Source organism: Zophobas morio, unplaced genomic scaffold (assembly GCF_036711695.1).
Source record: "Zophobas morio isolate AGI-343-1 ecotype UQ-CSIRO unplaced genomic scaffold, CSIRO_AGI_Zmor_V1 ptg000008l, whole genome shotgun sequence".
Classification (NCBI taxonomy): domain Eukaryota; kingdom Metazoa; phylum Arthropoda; class Insecta; order Coleoptera; family Tenebrionidae; genus Zophobas; species Zophobas morio.
In genome coordinates, this window is record NW_026972113.1 from 15,947,842 (window position 1) to 15,974,861 (window position 27,020).

General features: G+C 33.6%; 3 protein-coding genes across 3 annotated transcripts; all 3 read right to left on the reverse strand.

Annotated features, from left to right (window-relative positions):
• Positions 1-1,542: 1,542 nt before the first annotated feature.
• LOC135124906 (zinc finger protein 808-like) lies at positions 1,543-2,612 on the reverse strand. The gene is made up of 2 exons (XM_064050123.1): positions 2,424-2,612; positions 1,543-2,371 (listed from the first exon to the last, which is right to left on the reverse strand). Exon 2 carries the CDS (start codon positions 2,362-2,364, stop codon positions 1,570-1,572), a length of 795 nt encoding a protein of 264 aa, XP_063906193.1. The 5' UTR covers positions 2,365-2,371; positions 2,424-2,612; the 3' UTR covers positions 1,543-1,569.
• Positions 2,613-5,841: 3,229 nt separating this feature from the next.
• Positions 5,842-11,405, reverse strand: LOC135124907 (uncharacterized). The gene is made up of 3 exons (XM_064050124.1): positions 11,072-11,405; positions 10,881-11,023; positions 5,842-7,573 (listed from the first exon to the last, which is right to left on the reverse strand). Exons 1-3 carry the CDS (start codon positions 11,087-11,089, stop codon positions 6,067-6,069), a joined length of 1,668 nt encoding a protein of 555 aa, XP_063906194.1. The 5' UTR covers positions 11,090-11,405; the 3' UTR covers positions 5,842-6,066.
• A 3,463-nt stretch (positions 11,406-14,868) lies between these two features.
• On the reverse strand, positions 14,869-16,958 carry LOC135124908 (uncharacterized). The gene is made up of 3 exons (XM_064050125.1): positions 16,548-16,958; positions 16,358-16,500; positions 14,869-16,306 (listed from the first exon to the last, which is right to left on the reverse strand). Exons 1-3 carry the CDS (start codon positions 16,560-16,562, stop codon positions 14,941-14,943), a joined length of 1,524 nt encoding a protein of 507 aa, XP_063906195.1. The 5' UTR covers positions 16,563-16,958; the 3' UTR covers positions 14,869-14,940.
• Positions 16,959-27,020: the final 10,062 nt, after the last annotated feature.

Genomic DNA, 27,020 nt, shown 5'->3' on the forward strand with positions numbered 1-27,020 from the left:
TCTGCGAACTTTGTGAATAACTTTTTTAAGTTTTGCCTTAATGCTTCGTTATTTGATAATTTCTATTTAGTTTATTCGTTTGTTGATTCGTTTTGCTACAGATTGTAGTCCTTTATTTTAACTCTATTTTATTACTTTTATAATAACCCGTCAATTCTTAATAAAAATTAACATTACTTAAAAAAAAAACTCTAAAAATTCGGGTGTGCCATCATAAGAAGAGTACTGCCTATCATGGCACACTTCATGGTTTTTGGTTCTAATTTTTTTTCAAAATAAATATTGAATATATTGAAAATTTGATGAATTAATATCAATTTCAATATAATTGCTCGTTTAGATCACCCACAAAAAAAATATCCCTAATACCATAGATGAGGTTATACAAAGGTGTCAAAGTTAAGTATCCCATCATAGGTAGGTTTCCCCTACATTTTCTAAGCCAAGGTTGAATACAATTTTTATTGTATATATGAATATTTACAGACGAAAAGGTTTGAAAAGGGGATGACCAAACAAGTTTTGTCCGCAACTCTTTTTAAATCAATACTTTCATAAATTTTTTTAGTTAATAAATTTGTAGTTCAATATGCACGTAATCGCTGTAATAGTTAGTCGTGTAAATTCGAGTTATTAAGAAATAGATTGTTGAGTTTTACCCACGCCGATTTCAATTCACCGATCAACGTAACGGTGTTTATTATATTCACAGACGAAAAGCTTTAAAAAGGGATGACCAAAAACGTTTTGTCCGCAATTTCAGTTAGATTTTTCATTTTTCAGTGGACCCTGTTTTATATTATGTTGGAGTTGCTTTTTAGGGTCACCAATATGGAAAAATATCACGACCGGAGTGGGACTCGAACCCACATCTCCCCATTTGCTAAGAGGGAGTTTTACCGGTAAACTATCCGACGTGACGGAGGGTTGTCCGCAGGTTTATCCCCACTATAATGATAACTTTTGGGTACTAATACTTTTTTGAAAATAACAGTAAGTATTGTTAAAATATTGCGCATTTACTATGTAGGTATGGTATTATTTTTATAGATAAAGTTTTATCAAAATATACATTCCACAACTGTAATGACGGTTCGATAATGGAACCATAATGATACTTCGTAATAATATTTTATTCATTTGTCCTTTGACATGCGATCCACTGCTGGTGATGATCAGTTGTTGGACTGTACAAATATAAACCTGTTACATATACTCGCGACACCGAAAAAACTGTCTAAAATTAACAAGTTAAAATTTCCCTTGTCCCTGAAACAGTCAAAACATATTCAGTTTCTTGTAAATTATAAAAATCCTTTTTGAAATACCTAATAATTTATACTTACATTTTATAACTTTGTTGGATTTTTGTTTTATCCTATTTATGCTTGTTTTCTGATAAACTTCAGCTTTGTAATGGGTAAAAAAAAGGGCTACATTTAAGTTAGTCACTCTGTATTGCCAATGACAGGTCACTTTTTTTTTTGTGTATACTGCGTATTTTATTTTCTAGCATTGTAATTATAAAAAAAAACACATTAATTAAAATAATGACGTTTTTATTTCAAACTAGGTACACTCTCTACCCAATTTATGATGACATGCCATGTGTATTTCCAACTGAAAATCATTTTTGAACACTCTGCTGCACTTCTTGCACTTCGCCCCCTCCTTCCGATTGCCATGCTGAAGCTTCACGTGCCTTTTCAAATACTTCTTCCGCCGAAACTTCGACGGACACTGCTCACACTCAAACCACTCATTCTGATCCTCCAATTTGTGTTTCCTCAGTACGTGCTGCTGCAATTTTTTGTTACAAGTCGACTTAAACGTGCAAACTCCGCACATGAAAAACACAAACTCGTCTTTCACGTGCTGAACATTGATGTGTCTTTCGAGGTTGTCTTGATCCACGAATCTCGCCGAGCACTGTTCACACTGGAAATATTTTTTTATGCATTTGATGTGTGCGTTGAACGCGTGCTTGGCTAGTTCGTTCTGGTTTCGCGTCTTGAAGGGGCAACGGATGCATTTGAGCCACTGTTTTTGACATTGTAGGGAAATGTGTCGTAACAACAAATATTTGGAGAAGGTTTCGAAGTTACAGTGAGAGCATTTGTGGAGTGTCACTAGTTCGGGCGACGGGTGATGTGGGTGGCCTCGGAGGATATGGTCCTGTAACTGTGCTAGAAAGTCGGTTCGAAAACTGCTACACTTTTTGCATTTATACGGAGTGACTTTATCAGTACAATTAAATAAGGTTGGAGTGTTGGAATCCTGAATTGGGGTCTCTGGAATGCATGGGATGAGCCAGACGACAGTTGGGGCGACCACTGTGTTTTGGTTTATTGTTATGTTGTCCATTGATGATCTGCAAAAAGTGAGGTTAGAATGGAAAGACTACATTAAAAATATTAGTTAACCTTAAAAAGAATTTACAGGCATGTCGAAGGGGATTAAGCAAGTCGACATGTGTCTTAAATTTGCCTGCAACTATGTTTGTTGCCTTGTCTATTGTCAAGGTTGTTGACCGTTACTTGGGTTTAGATTTGGGTTCAGGCTGCCGCATAGCGGCTTAAGGTTAGGGGAGGTATGACATGTTGCCAAGTTGCCATCAAAACCCACGAAATTTAAATTGTTTTTATTTTTCTAGTGTGAACGAGACCGTCCGTCCGTCCGTCTGTCTGTTTTTCGTCGTCTGTTTGTCTATTGGCGGTTTGATTAGATAGATAATCGTTCCAGCGTTGAACTGAAGTTCTAGACTGTCGTCTCGTGTCTTGTTGATGAATTTGATAGATTTCCTAGGTTTGTTCCTCTCCTGAAATTCGACGACGTCATCGCAAAATTTTGCTACGTAAATTCCGTTTGAGTAATTTATCCGTATTTTTAATTTTATGCAGATTATTATTGCAAAAAATACTATTTGTAAAATGACTAACACTAACATTTCTAGTAGTAAAATAGGGATTTGACAATTAAGTTCCTCCCATCGACTTACCACGAATTAAAAAAATCCATCTTTTCACAACAAGAAATTTAGAACATGGTTAAAATGGTACATTTTTGTAAGGAATTGTGGGTCGGAGCCTAATTGCAAAATCGATATTTCCTTATGCCAATTTTTCATTTTTAACATGTTTTAAGTTTCATGTGGTGAAAAAAAGTCTACACATATTAAAACAAAAAGGCACAATGTACCCGCCTACCCACCCTATCTCAATTGTGATGATTTTTTATTCGCCGTGAACCAAGAGGGCGGAACTCAACTACAAAATACTCACTGCTTTACAAGAAATTAAAAACATGTTTTGAGTGTTGTGTGGTTAAAAGAATACTATGTATATTAAGATAAAAAGCCAAAAGATAAACCCCGCCCACCCACCCCATCTCAATTGTGATGATTTTTTTAAATATGGATTTTGCAATTAGGCTCCACCCCTAGATCTGCCAACGAATGAAAACTTCATTACCACTTAGATCAGGTATGGGTGGGGTTCTTTGGCTTTCATTTTTTCTTAGTATACGTAGTATTCTTTGAATAATGCGATAGTCAAAAACATGTCTTACATGGTAATTTCTTGTAGAAAAATGATAAGGATTTTGCAATTAAATTCTGCTTCTTTGGCTTTCGACGATTGGAAAAAAATCACAATTGAAACAGAGTGGGTGGGCGGGGTTTGTATTTTGTTTTTTTTTCTTTTCTTAATGTTGTACTGTTGCGCCCCCCCCCCCCCCCCCAAACCGCACGATTTTTCGTTGTCATAGAATTTTTTGAATTTGTAAGTTAATGTAAGTCTGGCTATTACCAGTGGCGTAGTGTTTTTGAATACACAAAATGTCAAATTTGACAAACTTTGTTATTCGGACCCCCATGATTTCAACACACATTTACAATGGAAAAACTTATCGTGTACTTTTAGAAAGCCGCAACTGTACATAGTATTCTTTGAACAACACGACACTCAAAAACATGTTTTTAATTTCTTGTAAAGAATTAAATATTTTGCAGTTAAGCTCCGCCCCTTGGTTCACGGCGAATAAAAAAAATCATCACAACTGAGACAGGGCGGGTGCGCGGGTCTCCATTTTGCCTTTTTGTTTGAATGTGTGTAGACTTCTTTTCATGAAACATAAAACGTGTTTAAATTGGAAAATGAATGTAAGGAAATATCGATTTTGCAATTAGGCTCCGCCCCAGAATTGCAAACTTCGTTGCAAAAATGTACATTTTTAACTACCTTTTAAGCTTCTTGTTGTGAAAAGATGGCTATGTATATAAAGAAAAAAAAAGGCAACATATGAGCGCCGCCCACCCGCCCTATCTCAATTCTGATGATTTTTTTTATTCGTTGTAAGCCGAGGGGCGTAGCTTAATAATTGTAAAATCCTTATTTTTGTACGAGAAAATAACCATATGTTCTTAAGTAATCGTGTTGTACAAAGAAAACTTAAATGTATTAATTAAAAGAGAAAGCCAAAAGAGAAGCGCCACCCATCCTTCTCGATCTCAATCGTGATGAATTTTTCATTCGTCGTCAGACCGAGAGGCGGAGCGTAATTTCAAAATCAATATTTTCCTATATACCATTTTAAGTGTTTTAAGTTTCTTTTTGTGAAAAAGTGACTGCACATATATCGAAAAAAAAAAGGCAAAATGTAAGCCCCGCCCACCCGCCCTATCTCAATTGTGATGATTTTTTTATTCGTAGTGAACCAAGAGGGAGGAGCTTAACTACAAAATCTTTATTACTCCCCAAGAAATAAAAAACATATTTTTGAGTGTCGTGTTGTTCACAGAATACCATGTATATTAAGAAAAAAACAAGCCAAACATTAAGCCCCACCCATATCCATCCCAAGCTCAATTGTTTTTCATTCGTTGTCAGAGCGAGGGGCGGACCCTTATTGCAAAATCGATACTTTCCTACAAAAATTTACACAATTGTTAAATAGTTATTTATGCAAATAGTTGGATAATGACAGCGATTAACGATCGAGCAATAGGCGAGATCGTTAATCGCCATTACCCCACGTGTTGATTACAATATTTTTTCGACGATCGTAATTTTCGAAAACAGCAATTTGAATACTATTTTTAACATTTGTTATGCAACCAACAATACTTTGACATTTCTGTAGAGTTGATTTTATTTTAATTTGTTTCGCAATACATTTTTGATTAAAAAAACACCCTGTTGATTCAACAATATCGCGTTAATTTTAAAAAACTTTGAAATTGAAATAACAAACTTTATTAGATTGGTATGCAACCAACAATACATTGACATTTCAGTCGACTAGTTTAATCGTTGAATAATGAGTCTCGTTATTGATCAATTTTGAACACCAAATTTATTCGTAATTTTCACATTAATAAACGATCGTCGGAAAAATATGTTTTCGGTTTTCTCAGAAATATTCCAATACAAGTTTTTCGTGTATCAAAAACGACCCTTTATACAAAGTAGTAAAACTAATTTATTTGTATATTTAGATAGCGTGACGAAAACGAAACTAACACAATAACTTCAAATTACAGTAGAATTCTTTTAATTTTGGTTTCTATCTTCGTCCGACACACTGTATTTACACGTACCTATACTGCGTAAACGCAGTGTGTCGGACGAAAACAGAAACAAAAACATTACGTTTTACAACATCTTGCCAAAATTTAAAGAATTCTGCTATATATTGACATAAATAGATAAACCACAACTTTGGATAGAATTTTTGAAATTTTAGAAGAACTTAAACTGGGTGTTTTAGTTTTTTTTTTTTTGGTAAAATTAAAACAAATTTTCAGACAAAATACGATTTATTTATATGAGATAGTTTTTTTTTTTTAAACTAGGAGTATTCTGCATCACATTTTCAAGAACAACGAGCATTTCGTTGAAGTATGAACAGCAAAATGTTAATAACCCTGAGTTTGCTGGTAAGATTTAAAATCGACATTTTTAGTTCACTGGATAGGTTGAAGATCACGTTTAAAAATAATTTCTACATGGATAAAAAAATTCAGTAAAACGGTAAAACTAATTTGATACAATAACAAACACCTACTGCTTAAAATAGGTAATTTCGTAAGTTACTCATATCAAAGCGTCTTATGACTTCGTCTTTATTATATAATTTCGCTTCAAAACTTATAATTTTCTTACAAATCTTAGTAGTCGGAAGCGCGTCAACAAGAAAATAAAACTGTTTCGTAGTTTTCACGTTAAACCTTTTAACTATATGTGGCCTTACGGCGTCTCTGGCTAGTTCTTGCAGTAACGGCACCCTTGGAAGAAGTAATATTGTTTGTAAAACATTCTCCGGCAAAGATTCCGTACTTAAGAAGAAGCTGACCAAGGAAGGGTGAGCAAAAAACTGTAGGAGTTCTAGTGCTTCCCTGTCCAGTAAGTCACCGAAAGGAGTTTGCAAATGATTGAAGTACCGGTACCTCGTTTCAAGCAGAGTCCACTGTCTTTCAGCGGTCGAATCGACGAAAGTTTGAACATTGAAGTTAAGGTCAGTGATGAAGGTCGCCATTACACATTTTCGTTTTTTAAGAATACATTCGTCCGGGTCTAAATACAGTAAAGTTCGAAAAAGAGCACAGTCACCGTATTTTTTATAGATGAAGTGGTACATGGCAGTGTTACATCTACCGCCGTACTGTAGCAGGAACAAGATCAACCCGGTCATATCAAAGTCGTATAGACCTATACGCTTTGTTACAGCTGCCGTCAGTTTAAAAACGTCTACATTTTCAAGAAAATCCATGACACATTTATGGTAAAACTCGTTTTTCGCCATTACGTGTTGTATTCTGTCCATGAAAACCTCACCAAAGTCTTTGGTGCACTCATAAGGAAACTGCGATGCTTCCAAAACCTCCTGCACCGCCTTCGGACACCTATTTAGCACATCATCTAAATAGTCCAAACGCATATTGACAAAGTTATACAAGATACAAATCCTATTTTCGTGCCGACCTATTACAAGTTCGAACTTACAATCCAGCAGTTCTGAAACCAAACTAATCCTATTTTGATCACGAAACCTCATTAAACGTCGTCTGGATCTAACAACATCCACGAACGTGCCTACATCCAGCGCCCTGCAAAACTGCCCATCGTAACAAAACAGCACCAACTGCTCGAAAAGCAAGTCCGAAATTTGTGTCCGACAAGCAAGTTCGAACGCGCTGTACCCGCAGTAACCGCACCGTCTGCACTCGCTAAGAGGGTCAGCGCCGTAGCACAGCAACATGAGGACCACTTCTTCCACTAATTCGTACTTCCCCTTAGGAAGGACGATGTGCAGGACGTAATGTAGCACAGATAGTCCGGTTTTGTTGCGGGAATTCGGGTCCAGGCCTCGGTCGAGAGCGAACTTCAGCATGTCGACGTTGGTGGCGTGATCTCCGGGAAAGTTCGTGCAGCGGAGGGCTCCGAAGGGGGCTTTATTCTCGATTAGGGTGTAGAAGAACTGCAGGTCGAAAGTGGAGGAGAAATCGAGGGAACGCATGATGGCGTGAAGCTGCTTCGGTGTTTGTAGGGGGACCAAGAAGTTGAAGACTTTGTGGCTGAAACAATGAAAAAATAAGTGTTGAATGATCTCACATTTTACATACCACCCTTTGCTTTATTCTAATCTATTGCTAACGTAATTGTGGTGTACCGATTTGAAAAATTAAATTTCAAAATTCTCTTGTTTGATTTTCTTTTTATTGGTTGTTTTGTTGCTGATGATTCTGGTATTTACCCAGTTACCGTTCTAAGTTCAGTTAATTTAGTGACGAAATGTTGCTTGAAGGTATTAATATCGAGTTATAGATTTAACAAAAATAAATAAAAAAGAAATTTCGAATGTATAATATTAATAAACACCACTTTGTACTACATATTCGTAAACGTTAAATGTGCATTCATTGTATTGGCTTTTCTGTTTTATGGTATTAAGGGGACTCGCTAGACGAGGTATAACATTTTTTTGGTTTTTTGTATGAAAAAATTAAATTAATATAGATGTATCTACATCAAACTGCAGCTTTTTTCATATTCTAGAGCACAGAGACCAGTTCAATCAACTAAAAAAATATGGCTGAGAAATATCGTAAAAAAAGCACCATTGTATGTTTTCTTTTCAAGTTTTTTGAGTCATAACCATCATAGAATCGCTTGAAAATTCGCACATGGATAAAACATCACTTTTTACAGGCCGCAGAGTCATGTTTGTTAGTGGTACAATTTGTTTAAATAATAATGTGTTTATTAAAATCAAAATATACCACAATTTAATGCAAAATACGTAGAATAATTTTAACAGGAATATCAGAGGAAAACTAATGATCTATTGGTTAGCAGCGTTTTTAACCAAAAACTAACAATAATTATTGAAAAAAATGGGTATCAATTCGACAGATTTTGAGCCGTTAGTTCAGTACTTTGCCGATAGGAGCGCCACTAAAATTTACGGAAGCGACTTTCCAGGTAAAACCCTTTTAAATTTAAAACCTTTTTAAATTTTAGATTTTTTGTTTTCTTTGATGTTTTGAGTTCTCGATCATTCGATTTTCTGAGTTTTCAGGCTTAGATTTTTTTTTGTTGTTCAATTCTTGGATTTTTAAAATTTTTGTTTTTTAAATTTTCCTATTTATCAACTTACTGGGATTTCAATGTTTTGATTTTTTGATTGTTCAATTTCTCGATTTTTTGAATTTTTAGTTTTTGATGATTTTTTTTTCAAAAATTTTCAGTTTTTCAATTTATTAACTTTACGATACTTCAGTTTTGCTCGATTTCGATTTCTCAATTTTTCGACATATTACTGTTGGGATTTTTCAATTTATCGATTCTTCGATTTCCCGATTCTTCATATTTTCGGTTTCTCGAATTTCTTCATTTTTCGATTTCTCAATTTTCCGATGTTTCAGTTTTACGATTTTAAAATTTTTTTATTTTTCAGTTTTCAATTTTTGACGTTTCTAAATTTTTCGATTTCTCAATTTTTCGATTAACTGAATTTTTGATTTTCCCATTTCTCTATTTCTCGATTTTTCAATTCTTTCTTCAATTGTGATTTTTCAACTTTTCGATTTCTGAATTTTTCAATGTTTCAGTTTTGGATTTTTTCACTTTTCCGATTCTTCAATTTTCTTTCCATTTTTCAGTTTTTCAAGATCTCAGTTTTGAATTTTTTCACTTTTTCGATTTTTCAATTTTCCTTCCATTTTTCAGTTTTTCAGTATTTCAGTTCTGGGATTATGCAATATTTCGGTTCTTCAATTTTTACATTTTTTGATGTTTCGATTTCTCGGTTTTTCAATTTTTCGATAGGTCGTATTTTAATTTTTCAATTTTTAAATTCTAGATTTTCCGTTAATTTTTTTGTTTTCCTTGATGATTTCCTTGATTTTTCGATTATTCGATTTTTCAAGTTCTCGGTTTAGATTTTTTGGTTTTCCAATTCTTCGATTTTTAAATTGTTTAATTTTTAGATTGTTCAATTTCTCGATTTTTAGATTTTTCAATTTTTCGGTTTACCGATTTTTTTTCATTTAAAATATTTCAATTTTTCCATTATTAACTTTTCGATTTTTCAATTTTGGTCTAATTTGATTTCTTAATTTTTTGATTTTTTGACTCCTCTACTACTGATGTTTTGATTTCTCGATGTTTCAGTTTTTGAACATTCCAATGTTTTGATTTTTCGACTTTTTGGCTTTTCGAGTGTTCAATTTTTTGATTTTTGAATTTTAGATTTCTGTTTTTTTGATTTTTTTGGTGATTCGATTTCCCAATTCTTCAATTTTTCGATATTTTAATTTTTCAATTTTTCGAAAATTTTTGATTTTTCTTTTCTTTTATTTCTCAATTTTTTGATTTTTTAAATTTTACATTTTTCGATTTTACTATTTTTTGATGCTTGGATTTCTCAATTTTTCAAGTTTTCAATATTCATTTTTTCAGGATTTGAATATTGAGAACTTTTCAATTTCTGGATTTTCAATTTTCAGATATTTTAATTTTTTTATTTTTTAATGTTTCGATTTTTCGATTTTTAAAGTTTTTGATTTTTCCTATTTGTTGTCTGTTTTAAGTATATTTCTTTTTTCAATTTGCGCCTTCTACGGGAGTATTATTTGTTGTGCTGCACTTGACGGGCGAGGGAAGTTCTGTGGAAATAACCTTCGACTAATTTTTATACTTAGTACGTAGGGTTCTTACTAAGCATTCCTTATTTAACCGAACATTTATTAATTTAACTAAGCAGCTATTATTTCACCAAGCATATACATATTATTTTTACTGAGAATTTATTTTTTAACTGAGCATTTATTATATAACTTAGCATTTAATTTGTTCCCTTATCTAAATAACAAGAAAACGGTATTAATAATACATTTAGGCGAATAAACTAATAGACGGGCTTGATAAGCCTTGTTTGCTCTACAGTGTCTAAATTGTGTTTGAATAATATAATAATTATCTCGAATATTAAAATTAATGTCAAAAGGATACGAGAAATTATTATTCTGTGCTGAAGGTATGTTGTGGGCCGCCTGTCATAAATTATCATTATTCTTCATTATCGGCTTACGATGTTTTTATGAATTGTCTCTCGTCTAGCATTCCCCCTTAAGTATGCAAAATGTTTATGCCAATGTTTCGCACATAAATTCGTCACGTGTTTGTTGCATATTCTGGCTAGTGCGCACTGTAAACACGCAGATTATATACACTTCCACTGCATATTGTCTAAACGTCATTAATAACTCTGTTATCAATATTTTCTCGATTCTTTCGTTTCGTTAATTAAAATTATAATTAATGTAACACTAAATTAATTACAAAATTCTCCCTTGTCCCCTTGTCACTATTATTTTTTACCTATTATGTTTGACGGCGTTCAAAACCAACAAATCCCCGCACTCGACTACAAATCCATCGAAAATTTCATTGTTCTCTTCGGCAATTCTCGAGAATTCCTCGTAATCATTGTCTCTGATTGCGTCCTGTAGGCTGGTCTGGAACTAAAAATACTACAAGTGCTTGATTGTTAAAGAAACACAAAAATGTACCTCTTTTGGGCCACTCATTTTGGTCAAAGTTTGATATTTAGGGTAGGAGAAACGCAGGTAACGCACTATTCACAATGTATCAATAACTAAAGGAATGTCTTTGGACAGTACACTGAGGGATTGATGGAACATGGCGGAAACCACGAGGGGACTGTGGGTAAACCATCCCCACTACTAACTCTAATCAAACGCTGTAGGACCTCCCTGGTAGGACTAGAACCGAGCCATCGACAGAGTTATTAGTGGAAAACTGTGCGTAGAGGTCTTTTCATATGACAAACGTCGTTCATTATTTGTGTGTGCGGTTAGAGGCAGACTTGCTGTTGACGTTGAAGTTCCCGCTGACGTTGCTTTTAGAGCTGAAAATTGTCATTTATAAATTCCGTTGCCAAGTTGCCGTTGATAGTAACATTTACCATTTTAGACATGTTTTAAGTTTCTTGTTGTCGAAATAAGTCTACCAATATTAAGAAAAAGAGGCAAAATACATATACCCCCGCCCACCCACCCTGTCTCAATTGTGATGATTTTTTTTATTCGTCGTGAGCCGAAGGGACGAAGCTTAACTGGAAAATCCTTATTTCTCAACGAGGAATTAAAAACATGTTTTTGAGTATCGTGTTGTATATTAAGAAAAAAATAAAGCCAAAGATTAAGCCCCACCCATCTCCATTCCAAGCTCAATTGTGTGGAATTTCTCATTCGTTGTCAAAGCGAGGGGCGGGGCTTAATTGCAAGATCCATATTTGTATATAAGGGTTTACCATTTTAAACAATTTTTAAGTATCTTGTTCTGAAAAGATGACTACACATATTAAGAAAAAAAAGGCAAAACATAAGCCCCGCCCACCCGCCCTATCTCAATTGTGATGAGTTTTTTTAATCGTCGAGAGCCGAGGGAGCAAAATTTAACTGCAAAATCCTTATTATTTCTCTACAAGAAATTACCATGTAAGACATGTTTTTGAGTATCGTGTTAAAAAAATACTATGAACATATATTAAGAAAAAATTAAAGTCAAAGATTAAACCCCACCCATACCTGCCCTGATCTAAATAGTAATAAAATTTTCATTTATTGGAAAACCTAGGGGCGGAGCCTAGTTGCAAAATCCATATGTCCTTACAAAAATTTACCATTTTAAACGTGTTTTAAGTTTCTAAAATATAAGAATAAAAAAAATCACCACAATTTAGATGAAGTTGGTGAGCGGGGTTTATATTTTGCCTTTTTTTCTTAATATACATTGTACTCTTTGAACAACACGATACTCAAAAACATGTTTTTAATTTCTTGTAAAGCAATAAGTATTTTGCAGTTAAGCTCCGCCCCCTTGGTTCACGGCGAATAAAAAAATCATCACAATCGAGATAGGGCGGGTGGGTGGGTTTACATTTTGCCTTTTAGTTTGAATATTTATAGACTTGTTTTCACAACATAAAACTTAAAACATGTTTATTAAATTTCTATAAGGAACCATCGATTTTGCAATTGACCACTCAAATAAGGTTAGATTAGAATTTACATTGCGCGGCAGTTCATAATTCAAAAATTCTACTATGGGTTTCTTATGGGAGCTTGATTTTACAGACAAAATACATCGCACAGATAGAAATCTTAACTAGTTCATGCTACAAGCGATAAAGACTGTTCAATTATCTTCCTGTTACTGAAGGTTTAACTATATAAAAAGCTTTTGTTAAAGAAATATCGCAAATTAAAAACAAGGATGTTCATCAAAGTAACGTACACCGTTTCTAACGCCTTGCGCATGAGTGAAACGGAAAATCCAGAAACACCCCGGACAGAAAAAGAACGCGAATATTTTACGGGGCTAGTGACGTTTGGATCGTGAAAATCCCCAAAGTATGACAGTTGATTTCGTATTTTCATCACAACAAACAATCATAATCCCAATTTTTGGATGATATATTAGTTCTGTGGTGTGATATTGATTCACATTAGGTTGTATGTATCTGTGGACTGGTTTTTTTGTATTTGTTATTAATAATGACAGAAAGACAAATAATGTAGTGAAAGTCAATTGGTATACTGAATTAAATGTGCTTGATGAGTTTATTCGAGCTAGAATGCGAAATAGCCAGGTATAAGGTTATGGTAAGTTAATGTACATTGATAAATTCTGTATCAAGTACAATTATTACGTATTTTGTTTTATTATGCATAGATATTTCTCAAGAGAGGCAACATGTGAAACACCAAGAGGCCCATTTGTATGTCACCATATGGATACACTTGCCCTACACGGACGTTATAATGTATGTATTTTGGACCACTTATTTGCGTTCTTGGGACGTACATGAAAGCTTATGACAAACTGATGGGAGCGAGGCACTGCTTTGGCTATTGGGCCCTGAACCAGAAAGATCTGAAGAAAATCTACTTCACAGTGTCGAAGAACTATTAGTGTCCGAGGACTATTTAAATGACTTATCAAGAAAACAGTTTATGGGTCAGTTTTTCACCAAAAGTGAATCAGATTTTGCATTAAGAAGTGCAATTTGTTATTGTAGAATATATTTTTTTGTTTTGAAATAAATTGTTCTCTAAATTGTGATTTTTTTTAAATGGCTGTTTCAGACCCAATTCGTACTAAAATGAAAGTGATTTTTACTTGTATATGAAAGGTTTAATTAGGAATGCTAAGTTTTTCCTTTTCTAGCAAAAATGTGAAAAGAAAAAAGCTTGGGATTGATGATGATTCTTAAATCGAAATTTGACAATTGATTGAAAACATTTGCAAATATGAGATCTCCTTTATGTATTATTTTAAATTCACAGCCGTATCTGTAGCATCTGAAAATCAAAGCCATTTATATCGAGGGGGAAGTCAATGGCAGTATGAACCACTGTACGACATACGTTCGAGGCAAATGTAGTGGTAAAAGTTGAATTTAAATATTTATTAAATACCACCGGTTCGGTTCATGTTTGGTATCAAGATCAACAGTAAAAATATCAGTCTTAATGGTACAGGCAGTGGGATATATAAGAAAATTGCTTTAATGGTAGAATTTAAGCGTTAAAATGACGCCTCGATTTCACCCATAAGGATTACACGGGGAACTGAAATACGGGTCTCGTGTTATGAACTGGGTTCAAATTTCGCGCGTCGTTCACTTTACTTGTCAATTGGGCTCCACCCCATAATTGCAAAATCCATATTTCCTTGCAAAAATGTACCATTTTAACCATGTTCTCAGTTTATTGTTGTGAAAAGATGGCTATATATTCAGAACACAACGCCAGAATATAAGCCCCGCCCACCCGCCCTTTCTCAATTCTGATGATTTTTTGTATTCGTCGTAAACCGACAGGCGGAGCTTAATTGTAAAATCCTTATTTTTTTAGGAGAAATTACCATGTGAAATATGTTCTTAAGTTATACAAAGAAAACTAATTATATAATGTATTAATTACAAAAGAAAACCAAAAAGAGAAGCCCCACCCATCCGTCTCGATCTCAATCGTGATGAATTTTTCATTCGTTGTCAGACCGAGGGGCGGAGCCTAATTGCAAAATCGATAGTTTCGTACAAAAATTTACCATTTTCAACATGTTTTACCTTTCTTGTTGTGAACGGGTGATTAAATGGCTGAATATTAGTGCTGTTAACCAGAAAAATGTCCCCCCTACTTCAGGGGATTTTTCTTCAAGTTGGCAGCACTAAATAAAATCAATCATCAAAATACCAACGTTGGCTTAAATAGTGTAAAGAACATTTTAATCCTGAATGAGGGATACGAAGTGTGGATAACATTAATCAACAATATCGTAAAACATATAAAATTTATTAAATAGAATAATACACATATATACAAAATAATTTAAAAATTGCTTTTCAATATTAATACAGTTCGGCCTGGAATAAAATAATTCTTTTGTGAGTATTGCTCACCGGAAGGGAGTTAACAACCCACCCAAAATGTCCAGCGTTCCTAATTTTAAACCTTTCAATAATGTGCCCCCGTAACGCATTTCTGGCCAATTCGATTAAAGACGACAAACGTGGAAAACACTGGATTCTTTCCACAGTTGCATCAGTAACATTTCCCTTATTTTTTAACAAAAAATTCAACAACTGCGGATTTACCGAAAAGTGTAAAACTTCGAACAAACTACTTCGTGAATAATTTCGACCATTTTTAAAAATTGACCCTAACTCTAAGTGTACATCACAAATCATCGCTACAACTATATTTTTGCAATAAACTGCATCGGAATCTACGACGTCCAAGCACGAAAGAAACCGAAACAGTTCACAGTTGCCATATTTTTCAAAAACGATATCCAAAAGTCTCCGTTCACAATTTAAACCGTAGGAGAACATAAAGATGAGTATTTCCGTCAACGTGGATTTGGTGCTTCTACTAACAACGACTTTAAAAAGTTTGCAGCTCTTTAGAGTCAAAATTAAATTGATAACATGTCCCCTCATTTGTGGGCTACTTTCAATAAATATATTTAATTTGGTTAAAAGTTGCTCACAACTTAAAAAAGCGTTAACTTTTGTTGTCAGAATTTCGTCGCGGTACATCCACGAAACAACTTCACAGATAGCAGGGTTGCATTTTTTTAGAAGAATAGTTAACTCGTGTACATCCATACTCAGTAAATATTTGATGACGAACATGTAGTCCGCATCCGTGAAATTGTGGGTTACACAATCAACATCAAATTGTAGAATGTCATGAAATAAGGGCGAATTTTGCTCTAAGAGTTGCAATAATAAATTTAGGTGCATTTTACAGCCGCCACATTCGTCGAAGGTGTAAAAACATAGAATTTCCTGGACGGGGATTGGGTGGTTATTTTTAATTGCCAGTTCAAGGGAATTAAAACCTTTATATTCTATTAAAGGATCTGCTCCATAGTACAACAACATGGCTACAATTTCAGGAACGTCGCATGAGGAATATCCTTCTAAAACATAATTAAGTGCAGTTGAAAATGGCCAGTCAGACTCTACATTTGGATTAATCCCCTCATCCAGCAAGAGTTTTACAAGATGAACTGATTTACTAATACTCTGTTTTAAAATTCTTGTAGTTTCATATTCTTCTCGCGGAAGTGCACCTTTTCTGATAAGTTCAGTTGCATAATATTTATCATTGTTATCGATTGCGAGTGTCAGAGGTGTTGAACCGTAAATACCAACAGTCTCCAGGTTGATGACCTTATGAAAACTGAGAATGTATTTGAAAATAGCTTTCCTAAAACAACAAACTTGAGTCGTACGAATTTTAATTTAGTTCCACCTTCACCTTTTCCGGATTATAGCTTCTTGGATTAATGTACGTCCGCTGTGAATTCGCATTTCACTCCATTTTTTCGGAGATTTTGAAAAAATTGCTTCAAAAGTAGACACGTCGTAGTTCCTGACGGCGGCCGCCAGTTGTTCTAGAAGCTAAAAACGCGATTAGGTACTTTTATTAGTAAAAATGTATTACATACCATTCGATCATCCATGGCTAGTTGAAGAAATATCTTAGATTAAACAAAAACGGTCTGTACATGATGGTTGAATTTTGGAAACTGTGATGTGAAAGTATGCAACCCATTATATCCTACACTATATTGCACCATATTTCACATGTTGCGTTGTATATTATGTTGCAAACTGGTTGTTCTTCATCGATTTTACAAATTTACGTATTACTCATGCTTCATTCCCCACCGACTCCACTTTTTTTCTTTTCGAAGAACTGATTAAATTCACATTAACATAACAGAATTGACTCAAGAACATAGACCGTACTTTGAAAAACCACCGCAGAGAGAATACAAGTGAGAAAATAATTCTGATGTAAAAAGTGGCACAACAGTTCGCTTAGTTTCCAAGATTTTCTATTTAATAAAATCACCAACAGACTCCGGTGAAATCAAATCGGTAGACCTACTTTTTGAGGTGATTATCATAAATTAGATCACCGTATTGCCAGAGAACATAGAGAAGCGACATAGAGGCTGATTTTGCAAAACCACCCTTATTTGACACTGGAGTCCTCAACTGCCAAAGGCAAGCGCCAAATTTAAATAGTCGACGCCCATAAAAACCTTGTTTCACTATAATTGTAATTCGTGTGACCTGAATGAAAGTCAAGGAAACACTAAGCAGCTTGTAATATTCTGGTAAATTTAGTGTCAATTTGTCGGAAATAAAACGCGTCATTAAAAATATTATGACATTTCTTCTAGTTACTTTTATCCCTAGTTAGAAACAAACACTGCTACCAACATAAATTGAGGAGTCCGCAACCGTCATTTAATTTAAACTATGGCGCTTCTCTATGTTCTCTGGTATTGCAGTGACTGGAAATTCAAATTTCCCGCTAAGAAAACAAAAATTGGTTGAGAGTTATTTCGACAGAACTTTAACTTTTTTTTTTTTGATAAGGTCATTAGCATTTTAGCAAGGGCACTTATATCAATTTAGTTTTAGAACGCTTGGAATGCTCGAAATTTTTGAAATTTAGAGAAGACTGAACTTTCACAGTATTTGGAATATTTTCACAAATTCAATAAAAAAATTACAATCTCTAGAATTGAGTAAATTTTTGAAATTTCCAGAAGTTCCAGATTTTCTAAAGATAAAAATATCAGTCTTCGGATATGCCAGAATTTACCATTTTCCTCAGTTTTCAAGATTTCTAGGTCTTCCAAATTGTTCACACTTTCTAGATATTTCCAGATGTTCTAAAATTTCTAGACCCTAATAATAAGAGTCTTTATATCTTTGAAATTTTTGGAATCTCTGGAATCTTTAGAATCTCTGAGATGTATAAGATAATAGACAATTAGCGAAACCACGTTCCGTAGAACGTACAGCACGCAAAACGTAGAAAAAATTGTTATATCTATGGAAAAATAGAAAATGCACTGTCCCTATTGGTGATTGTGTACGTTAACGGATAATACGTTGTACGGAACGTAATTTCGCTAATTATTGAATAATTAGGGTATACAATTAATACTTGTATGATTTATAAAAATTAAAGAAAGCATTCCTCAGATTTTTAGGATTTTTATTTTGTTTAGGAGTCTTTCGAATTTTTAAAATTTTTGTCATGCGTTTCTTACAAATTATAGAATATTTGAAATATTTGGAACATAATTTTAAAAACCTTTTCAACCTTTGAGTCCTTAGAGTATTTAGAATCTTTAGAGTTTTCAGAGTCCTTAGAGTCTTTGGAAATTTGGATATCTCAGAATTACTAGAAATTTTAGTAAAGTTTGGAATTTTTATGATTTCTAGGAACATTAATACTTCCAAGAACTTTACAATTTTGTTGGATGTTTCTTCTATTTAGAACCTAAAACTTTAGTTTATTTAGCATCTTTGATTTGTGAATTCTATTGTATGAAAACTTTAAGATTCTTAGAATGTGTCGAGTCTATAGAATTTTTGAAAGGTTTGAAACCTTTTAAATATTTCAAACATTTGGAATTTTTGTAATTTTTAGAATATCTTAAGATTTTGTAAATTTTCGAAATTTTGAGATTTAATATTTTTTTTTATTTTATTACAATTTCTGGGAATTTTCGTAACTTGCAAAATTTTCAGAATGAACCCAGTTTTTCAGATTTTCTGAAGTAAACAAAATTTCTAAAATTATCAGGCTTGAGTTCTACCAGAATTTTGAAATTCAACCTTTTCCAATATTTTCAAGATTTCTGCGTCTACCACATTTTTCCTACACTTTCTAAATTTTTTCAGATTTTCTAAAATTTATAGATCGCAAGAGTCTAAATCTTGGAATTTTTGAAATATCTGGAACTTTACAGTCTCCAAGACTAACAAGATAATGGTTAAGGCCTTCCGTGCTTGTCGGATTTATAAAAATGAAAGAAAGCATTTTTCCGATCTTTACGATTTTTAGGTAGATTTTTGTTTTCTTTAAAGTCTTTGGAATTTTTAAAATCTTTGTCATTTTAAGAGTTCACTCGATTTTTCCAAGTGTTAATTTTAATTAATCTATGGAAATTTGAACATGTTGAAAATTACTAGGAGTTTTATAAAATCTAAAATTTCTGCAATTTCTAGGATCATTACCCCTAGTTCTTTCAAATTTTTAAGCATTTTTGCGATCTTTACGATTTTTAGGTCTTTAAGATTTTTGTTTTCTTTAAAGTCTTTGAAATTTTTAAAATCTTTGGCATTTTAAGAGTTCACGGGATTTTTACAAATTCTAGAACCTTTGGCTTTTTCGAACTTCTCTAGAATTTTAGCTTTTGACCCCTTAGAGTCTTTAGATTCTTTGGAGTCTTTCCAATCTATGGAAATTTTGAGCACGTTGGAAATTACTAGGAGTTTTATAAAATCTAAAATTTCTGCAATTTCTAGGACCCTAGTTCTTTAAAATTTTTAAGATTTCATTGGATCTTTTCTCGAATCTTTTTTATATTACAACTTTAGTTTATTTAGAATCTTAAGTGTCTTAATATTCGCAATTTCTACTGTGAAAGCTTTTATACTTTTTGAATCTTTCAAACCACTGGAAACTTTGGAATCTTTAGAGCTTTCGGATTTTCATTATTTTTACATACCTCAGTATCTCTTTTCAATTTTTAAATATGTGGAATCGTCGGAATTTTTAAGTTGCCGGCTTCTCTAACTTTTTTAAATTTTTTGAAATTCCTAAAATCCTTTGAAAGGGTGAGAATATTAGGAAAATAAGGATTTTACAATTAAGCTCCGCCTCTCGACTTACGACGAATAAAAAAAATCATCAGAATTGAAATAGGGAGGGAGGAGGGGGGTTATATTTTGCCTTTTTTTCTTAATATACGTAGCCATCTTTTCACAACAAGAAACTTAGAATCTGGTACAATTTTTGCAAGGAAATATGGATTTTGCAATTATGGAGTGGAGCCCAATTGCAAAATCGATAGTTCCTTATACAAATTTTCCATTTTAAGCATGTTGTAAGTTTTATATTGGGAAAAGAAGTCTATACATATTCAAACAAGAAGGCAAAATGTAAACCCGCCCACCCGCCCTATCTCAATTGTGACGATTTTTTTATTCGCCGTGAACCAAGGGGGCGGAGCTTAACTGCAAAATACTTATTCCTATACGAGAAACTAAAAACAATTTTTTGAGTATCGTGTTGTTCAAAGAGTACAATGTATATTTAGAAAAAAAGACAAAGTATAAACAAAATTTGTTGAAGTTTTTACTGAAATCTAATAATCTGAAGTAAATAATAAGGGCTTATTGGGGTAAATCACAACTATAGAAGTATCTTATTTTTAAATTTTAAATAGGATTTACCAACTAAAATTTTGAGATGACTCAACAAACTTTTAATGAAAACACACAATTTTGGTTAGTATTTAATGATCAACACGATAGTCTTAAAATACAGCTAAGAAACTCCAATGGTCCAGTAATTACGGAAATTATGTGTCTAATAAGGACCCCAACGGACAGACTGGTGGCAGACACACGGAAAGGGGGGATCTAAATTGTCGCATTATACGAGCTACAAAACGCTGAGAAAACATGAAATTACGCATTTATCAAACGGGAAGTGGAAACAGTGTTGATTCAAATTTACTAGTTAAAACAAATCATTTAATTTTTCACCGATCGATTTTACTTCCCAGTATAAGGTACAGCAGGTTATTTGAAAATTTAGACAAAACTAAAAGTGGGTTCAAATGAACTTAAACGTCAGTTAACCCCCATTATCGTCGTAGTAGCTTTCGGTCGTCTATCGGTACATCTCCTCTAGACCTCTAAAATAAAACGAAGTCCAAACATAAGGCTTTTACTAAAAAATTTTGCTCCTCAACATAGTGTCGAAGAACCTATTTTAATCTAAATTTCTTTATTCAAACCGAAACTGAGTTAAAAGAGATTTCGATATTGCTACAAATTAAAAAAATTGGTCGACAGTCATTTAGACAGATCCGAAGTACAATATAACGAATCCACAGTTTTCAAAGAATTAAAAATTTAATTTTGCGAATTTATTTTTTTTATGATAACCACTATAGGTTAAAATAAAGTTGTGTACGTAATCTTAAAAGTAAAGGTAAATAACCATGTTTAAACCAGTGTTTCCATTACAAAATTTTGTGATGACGTCATCAACATTCTTGCAAGAACACGTATATCAATTTGAGAAGGGGCAACTTGATACCAATAATAAGAGTTTTGTATTCCCAAATTTCCGGGAAAATAGAGAATTTTTTTTGAATCAAGCAAGGAAAGCGCGATCAGACCTAGATCCCGTAACGGTGATCTAAGACTTGGACCCCCACACAGCCTTTTTTTTCCATCTGTTCATGATCATCGTGATAATTGGAGTATTCACATCCATATTTTGCGTTTGATTTAGATTTCTACCTTGGGGTTCACTACTTGGCATTTCGACGCATTCCGCCATTAAAAAAAACACAACGTAGGGTTCCATTTTGTTGGCGATAACCGTTATGGCCAAATTTGAATTTTTTTGCCGGTAGTAAAATATTGTTCACATGTCAAATTTTGGCGGGATGTTTGGGTTATCTACTTATCATATTACACTTTCTGCAGTCACAATAAAATAAGATTTTTTTTCTACTTTGATTTTCATAAACAACGAGCAAAGTTGAGCATCTTCAGTAACGGCCGTATATACACGTTAGTGTATATTAATGAAGTCGGCCATGGTTCAAAAGAATAGTGGTGCCATCTTATCGACAAATTTATATTTAAATAACTGTTTGAATTGTTACTGTTGGAGCTGTTCTGATGCTGGTTCTGTTAAAAACACCATTGTACAACAAACAAATCTAAAACTAATTTTGTAATAATATCATTAATTATAATTAGTTAGACAACCATTTTTATTTAATCAATAAATTAAATAATTGAGTTGTCTATTAATGTTTTAACATTCTGTACAATAGCATAAAAAAATAAAAACATACGTATTAAAGCTCAAATAACGTTCCACCTCGAAGTATATTTTTTAACATTCAACTCCCTATTTCATAAATTTTCACGATGATATTGTTAAATTTCTAGAGTGATGAATGCATAAATGTTAATCGTCGTCCTCTAATCATAAATCAGTTTTACTAAATTGTCAAAAATTACAAAAAGTTCTTTTTGTGGATTGTTTATTATAAGACACTGTAAAACTAGTTTTTACCGTAAGTTTGACATTTTTACGATAACTCGTATACTTACCCTTAAAAATTGTTAAACTAGAATTAAAAGACCATGTGTGTGGCCCTATAAACTTTAACCAAGTTTGACGGAAATAAGTTCTGAGATGGCATGATCAAGTATTTGAAGTATCAAGAATCAGAATTTTTGAAGTACAATTCTGATTTTTTTCTCCAAAAAAATATATACAGAAAGTTAAAAGTATAAGTAGATTAATAGACCACTCATGTTCCATACATGTTATTTTGCAGATTTTAAATAGGATTAACTTAACAAAATTTTGAGATGGCGCCACCAAAGCAATTTATTATGGTCATCATGACTTAAAAGCATTTGAAAAGTTTTGAGTTACTACATTAAAAAACTGTAAAATTATGAATTTTATTTTGACTAGACAAATTTTGATTACCGTTTTACCAGGGCGGCTAGTGCCAGGGGGCACAAGGGCACGTGCACTAAAAAAATTACGATTTCTACAAAGACACCGGACATAGCAATATTTAAACAATTATCCGGAAATTTGTGTCATAATTATCAAAACTATTTTGTTATCTAGCTCCATTTGTATAAAATGTATAAAACTTACATCTAAAGATGTTGGGTCTGGGATATATGATATGTTACTGAAGTGCTGATAACAGCGAAGACCAAGTCATGACCTATTTAGACGTTTTGTTTTTACCGTTGCCATGGAAACCGTGTGTCTAGCCGTTGTATTTAGTTGGAATCTGGGTCCTGCTCGAACAGTGACCACTACTAGCGGGATTTTATTTTCATGCTGCACGAGTGAAATTGTTTGATTTCAAATAAAAATAATGAATTCGGTTTAATCTATATTAATAAAAATGAATCGCCGAAATGTATGTACGCTCATAACTTCAGAACGGCTGCACCGAATTGGACGATTCTTTTTTTACGTGTTCCTTATCGTCAGGAGAAGGTTTATATGTAAGAATATTTATAAAAATAAGACGGCTAAAAGATAAAAAAAATTTTGCACGGGAATCGCCACTTCGAATGAATTTGAATAGTTGGCCATACCTGACGGACCTGTCGCCTGACTGACGTGTCATACAAAACTATTTCTTCCGTGCGATTGTGAAAAGTATTATTGCATTTCAAATCGTTCTTTGTTTTTTCGTAACAAAAAACGTCGTTTATTTTAAGAAAAGTGTTCGTTAAAGTGAATTTAGTTACGCATTGCGAAAGTTTCTTATTAATTTTGATCTGCCATTCTATTTACGTATATTCACTTTATTGGTTTCGACAAAACCTCAAACTTTACCGTTATTCGAGGATTTAATTTGAAATTTTCAATATTTTAAAATTCTCAAGACAAAATTTACAGATTTGATTGAAAATGTGAAAATAATTCTGTGTCGTTTTATGAAGTTCATTACAATGCCGAGAAGACGACACGAAGTCAATCCGCAATGATTTATTTCATGGGTAATTCGGATATGGAAGTTGATCAGCGTTGTGCTCATAATTAACATAATCAAACATTGAAGCGAGACATTGGGTGGTCTGAATAAAACTGAATAGATACTCATATTCGAAGTACGAAGTACCTACTTCATTATTACTCTTATATACCTGAGCATCTACTCTATGTACTGAGTACCTACTTGGAAACATTGTATCTCCCCGGACACAAATTGAACATCTACCTACGCGTTTTGTGAGCATTTAATCTAAAAATGAGCATCGGCGTGGCAAATGACTGAGCTGTCTGTAAAGCAGCTTAGAAAACGAGTAGGATCGTTGTAAGAGTGAATTTTGACTAAATATGGATACTTTCATGAACGTGGAACGTCGTCAAAAAGTGGATTCAGTTTGAAAAACACATTAGGAGCGGGAATATCGAAAACTTCTCAGGTAATTAACTTTTATTCATGCATAAATTGTGCAGTGCGTTTTTTCTAACACTGGCCATAGAGATTCCCATCTCAAGATATCTGTCTACCCCATACTAACTTATGTTTTGGTGACTCGATTTTTGCCTTGATGGTTGAACACTGTCACTGTTTTCCTTTTTTGTTGTATCGAGATGCTACTTGAGCATCAACTGGTACCTATTGAACTATTAGCATCATTTAGAAAAACTAGAAACATTTGGATTTGATATTCGAGTAGATGCTTCGTATTTCGAGTATGAGCATCTACTCAGTTTTATTTATACCAACCATTGTCAAACAACTGATCGAACGTTTTTTCGATAGAACTTCCTTCGCACCAAAAGTATAATGTAACATATTCAGCATTTTCGAGTTGCGTCTTTTCTTCACACAATTTTGTGATGACGAAATCAACATTTACAATCAACACGTATATCACCTTGCAGTGCAGTGTAACTAATACTAAAAATAACTGTATTGTATCTCCAAAATTATCTGCGAAAATCGAGTGAGCCTTCCCATCAATTTTTAATGATTAACAATTTACCATGCTTACAATAACTTTAAAATGTCTGCAAGATCTCAAAGTATTCATTTCTGCAACTCTTGAGTTATTCAATAAAATAAATTGACTGATTCATACATTTTTTTAAGTCACTGTAACAACAAGTCTAAAAAATTGGTCTAAAGAGTTTAGACAGTACTTCCCTCGCTGTCGGAAACGTGACGATTGCATGTCTATTATGTTTTTTTTGCAGTGGATTTCAAAGCATTCGGTTTTGTAGTTCCTGAGTAAACCAATATAATAAATTTACGCATTCATTATTTTTTTGAGTCACTCGGTATATGCAAATTCAAAAAATGTGAATGGAATGATAAATTACAAGTACAGACTCATCATATTTTGTATATTCTAGATAGGATTTATTCGGCAAACTTTTGAGCTGACGTCATCAGTTTTTTGGAGAAGATAACCACATATATTTTGACTAAAAATTTATTATGCTCTTTATAACCTTAAAACATTTGCAAGATTTCAAAACATTCGGTTCTGTAGTTCCTGATTAAACCAATAAAATAAATTTACGCAATCATTAATTTTTTTGGGTCACCCTGTATATTGTCACATTAGATTTTTTGAGTTTTAAAGTTTCGACATTCCTCTCTTCGGGAAATGGCCCAGCCGCGAGTTACGGCGGGAGACCGGGGAGACCATAATGCTGAGCTTGCCATAGATTGATGAACTGTGATTTTGCAAGCTCAGCACCAGGGAGTCTTCCTCGGCTCGTGCCGGAGCTCTGGAAGGCAGAGTGTGTGTGGTGGCCCACGGCGACAACACGAGTAGTAGGTGAGTAGTTCCTTTTTTTTTGTAAATTTATTTCGGTTATTTAAAATAAATAGATCTTAAGTTTTTTCTAAAATTTTTGAAGTTTCATTTTTTTCGGACTGTGGGTTCTTTTTTTGAAGATTTTTGGGGCACGTGACATATTTGGTGGAGGCGCAAACTGATCCCTTGTAAATTTTACATGGTACCTTGCTCAGAGAAAATTTAATATTTAAATAATAATCTTTTTAATGTCTAATATTAAAATACAAATTAAGAAGAAAACCGATTCAACCGATCAGTCCGAGTTTCATAAGCCCACGTTTTTCGTCTCGTTGCAACGAATTTCCTCTGCTCCGGACTTGACTCCGATTATTCAAAATTCCGTGCCGCGCGAAAACATAAACACATACCGTCGTCGTTCCATTACCCCAATTAGTAATACCATGTCACGCCGAAGTACAATCAAAGAGGCTTTTGAGTCCTCGAAATCGCCCGCCACGCCACAGTTCGTAAGCCCACCTATTTTCGACCCTTGTTTTCATGATGCAGAAACTTTTCTTAGGAGTTATGACCGTTGCGCCATCGCCAACGGGTGGGATGAAAATTTAAAAATAACCTATTTTGGTACATTTTTGAGCGGTATTGCAAACCGTTGGTATGAAAATTATGTTGAAAACAATACCTCCAGTACCTGGAGAGATATTGTACTAGAATTTAAAGTAGAATTCCCGTTAAAATCAAATAAAGATGCCGAATTTGAATTTGCAAATAGAAAACAATTTAACTCCGAAAGTATTCGAGAATATTTTTACAAACTAAAGTTGTTAGCATATGATGTCGATCCACTCATGGATGACAGTCAATTTATTAAGTATTTTGAAAGGGGTTTACACCCAAAATTTTATACAAACTATCAGCTTTCAAAGCATGATTGCACCACTATCTACGATCTTACAACTATTATTGACAAACTAGAAAAAATTGATAAAAATACGTCGACTTCTATAAATGAACTACGACCGAAAACACCATTTTCACCAAACGGTTATGTTAACACACGTTCTCCCCCATTTCCACCCTCCAATCCAAATTTCCGACCTCGACATCCATTTGCACCGCCTAATCAAAATTTTCAGCATCGGCACCCAAGTTCTTTTTCAACTCCGTCTTCAAATACAAATAGATTTTCGCGTGTTACACTTCCCCGCAATTTTACAAACATGCAGTACTCATCAAATTTTCAAAATCCAAATAGGTCCCAAAATTTTTCCAGAAATCAAAATCAATATTTACCAGTTACTCGCACAAATAACGGTAGGCCTCGGTGTTACAACTGCAATAGAATAGGTCATTTTGCTAATACATGTCGCTTACAACAGCATTCTCCCCCAAACGATCAAGGACGCCAAAATTTTTAAATGTACTCCCTGGTGTCCGTCCTTTCTCGGGAGAGTCTTACACTAAAATTCTGACAATTTCAGGGAAAGTAAATAACAAACCCCTACAAATAATTTTAGATACGGGGGCAGCATCCAACGTAA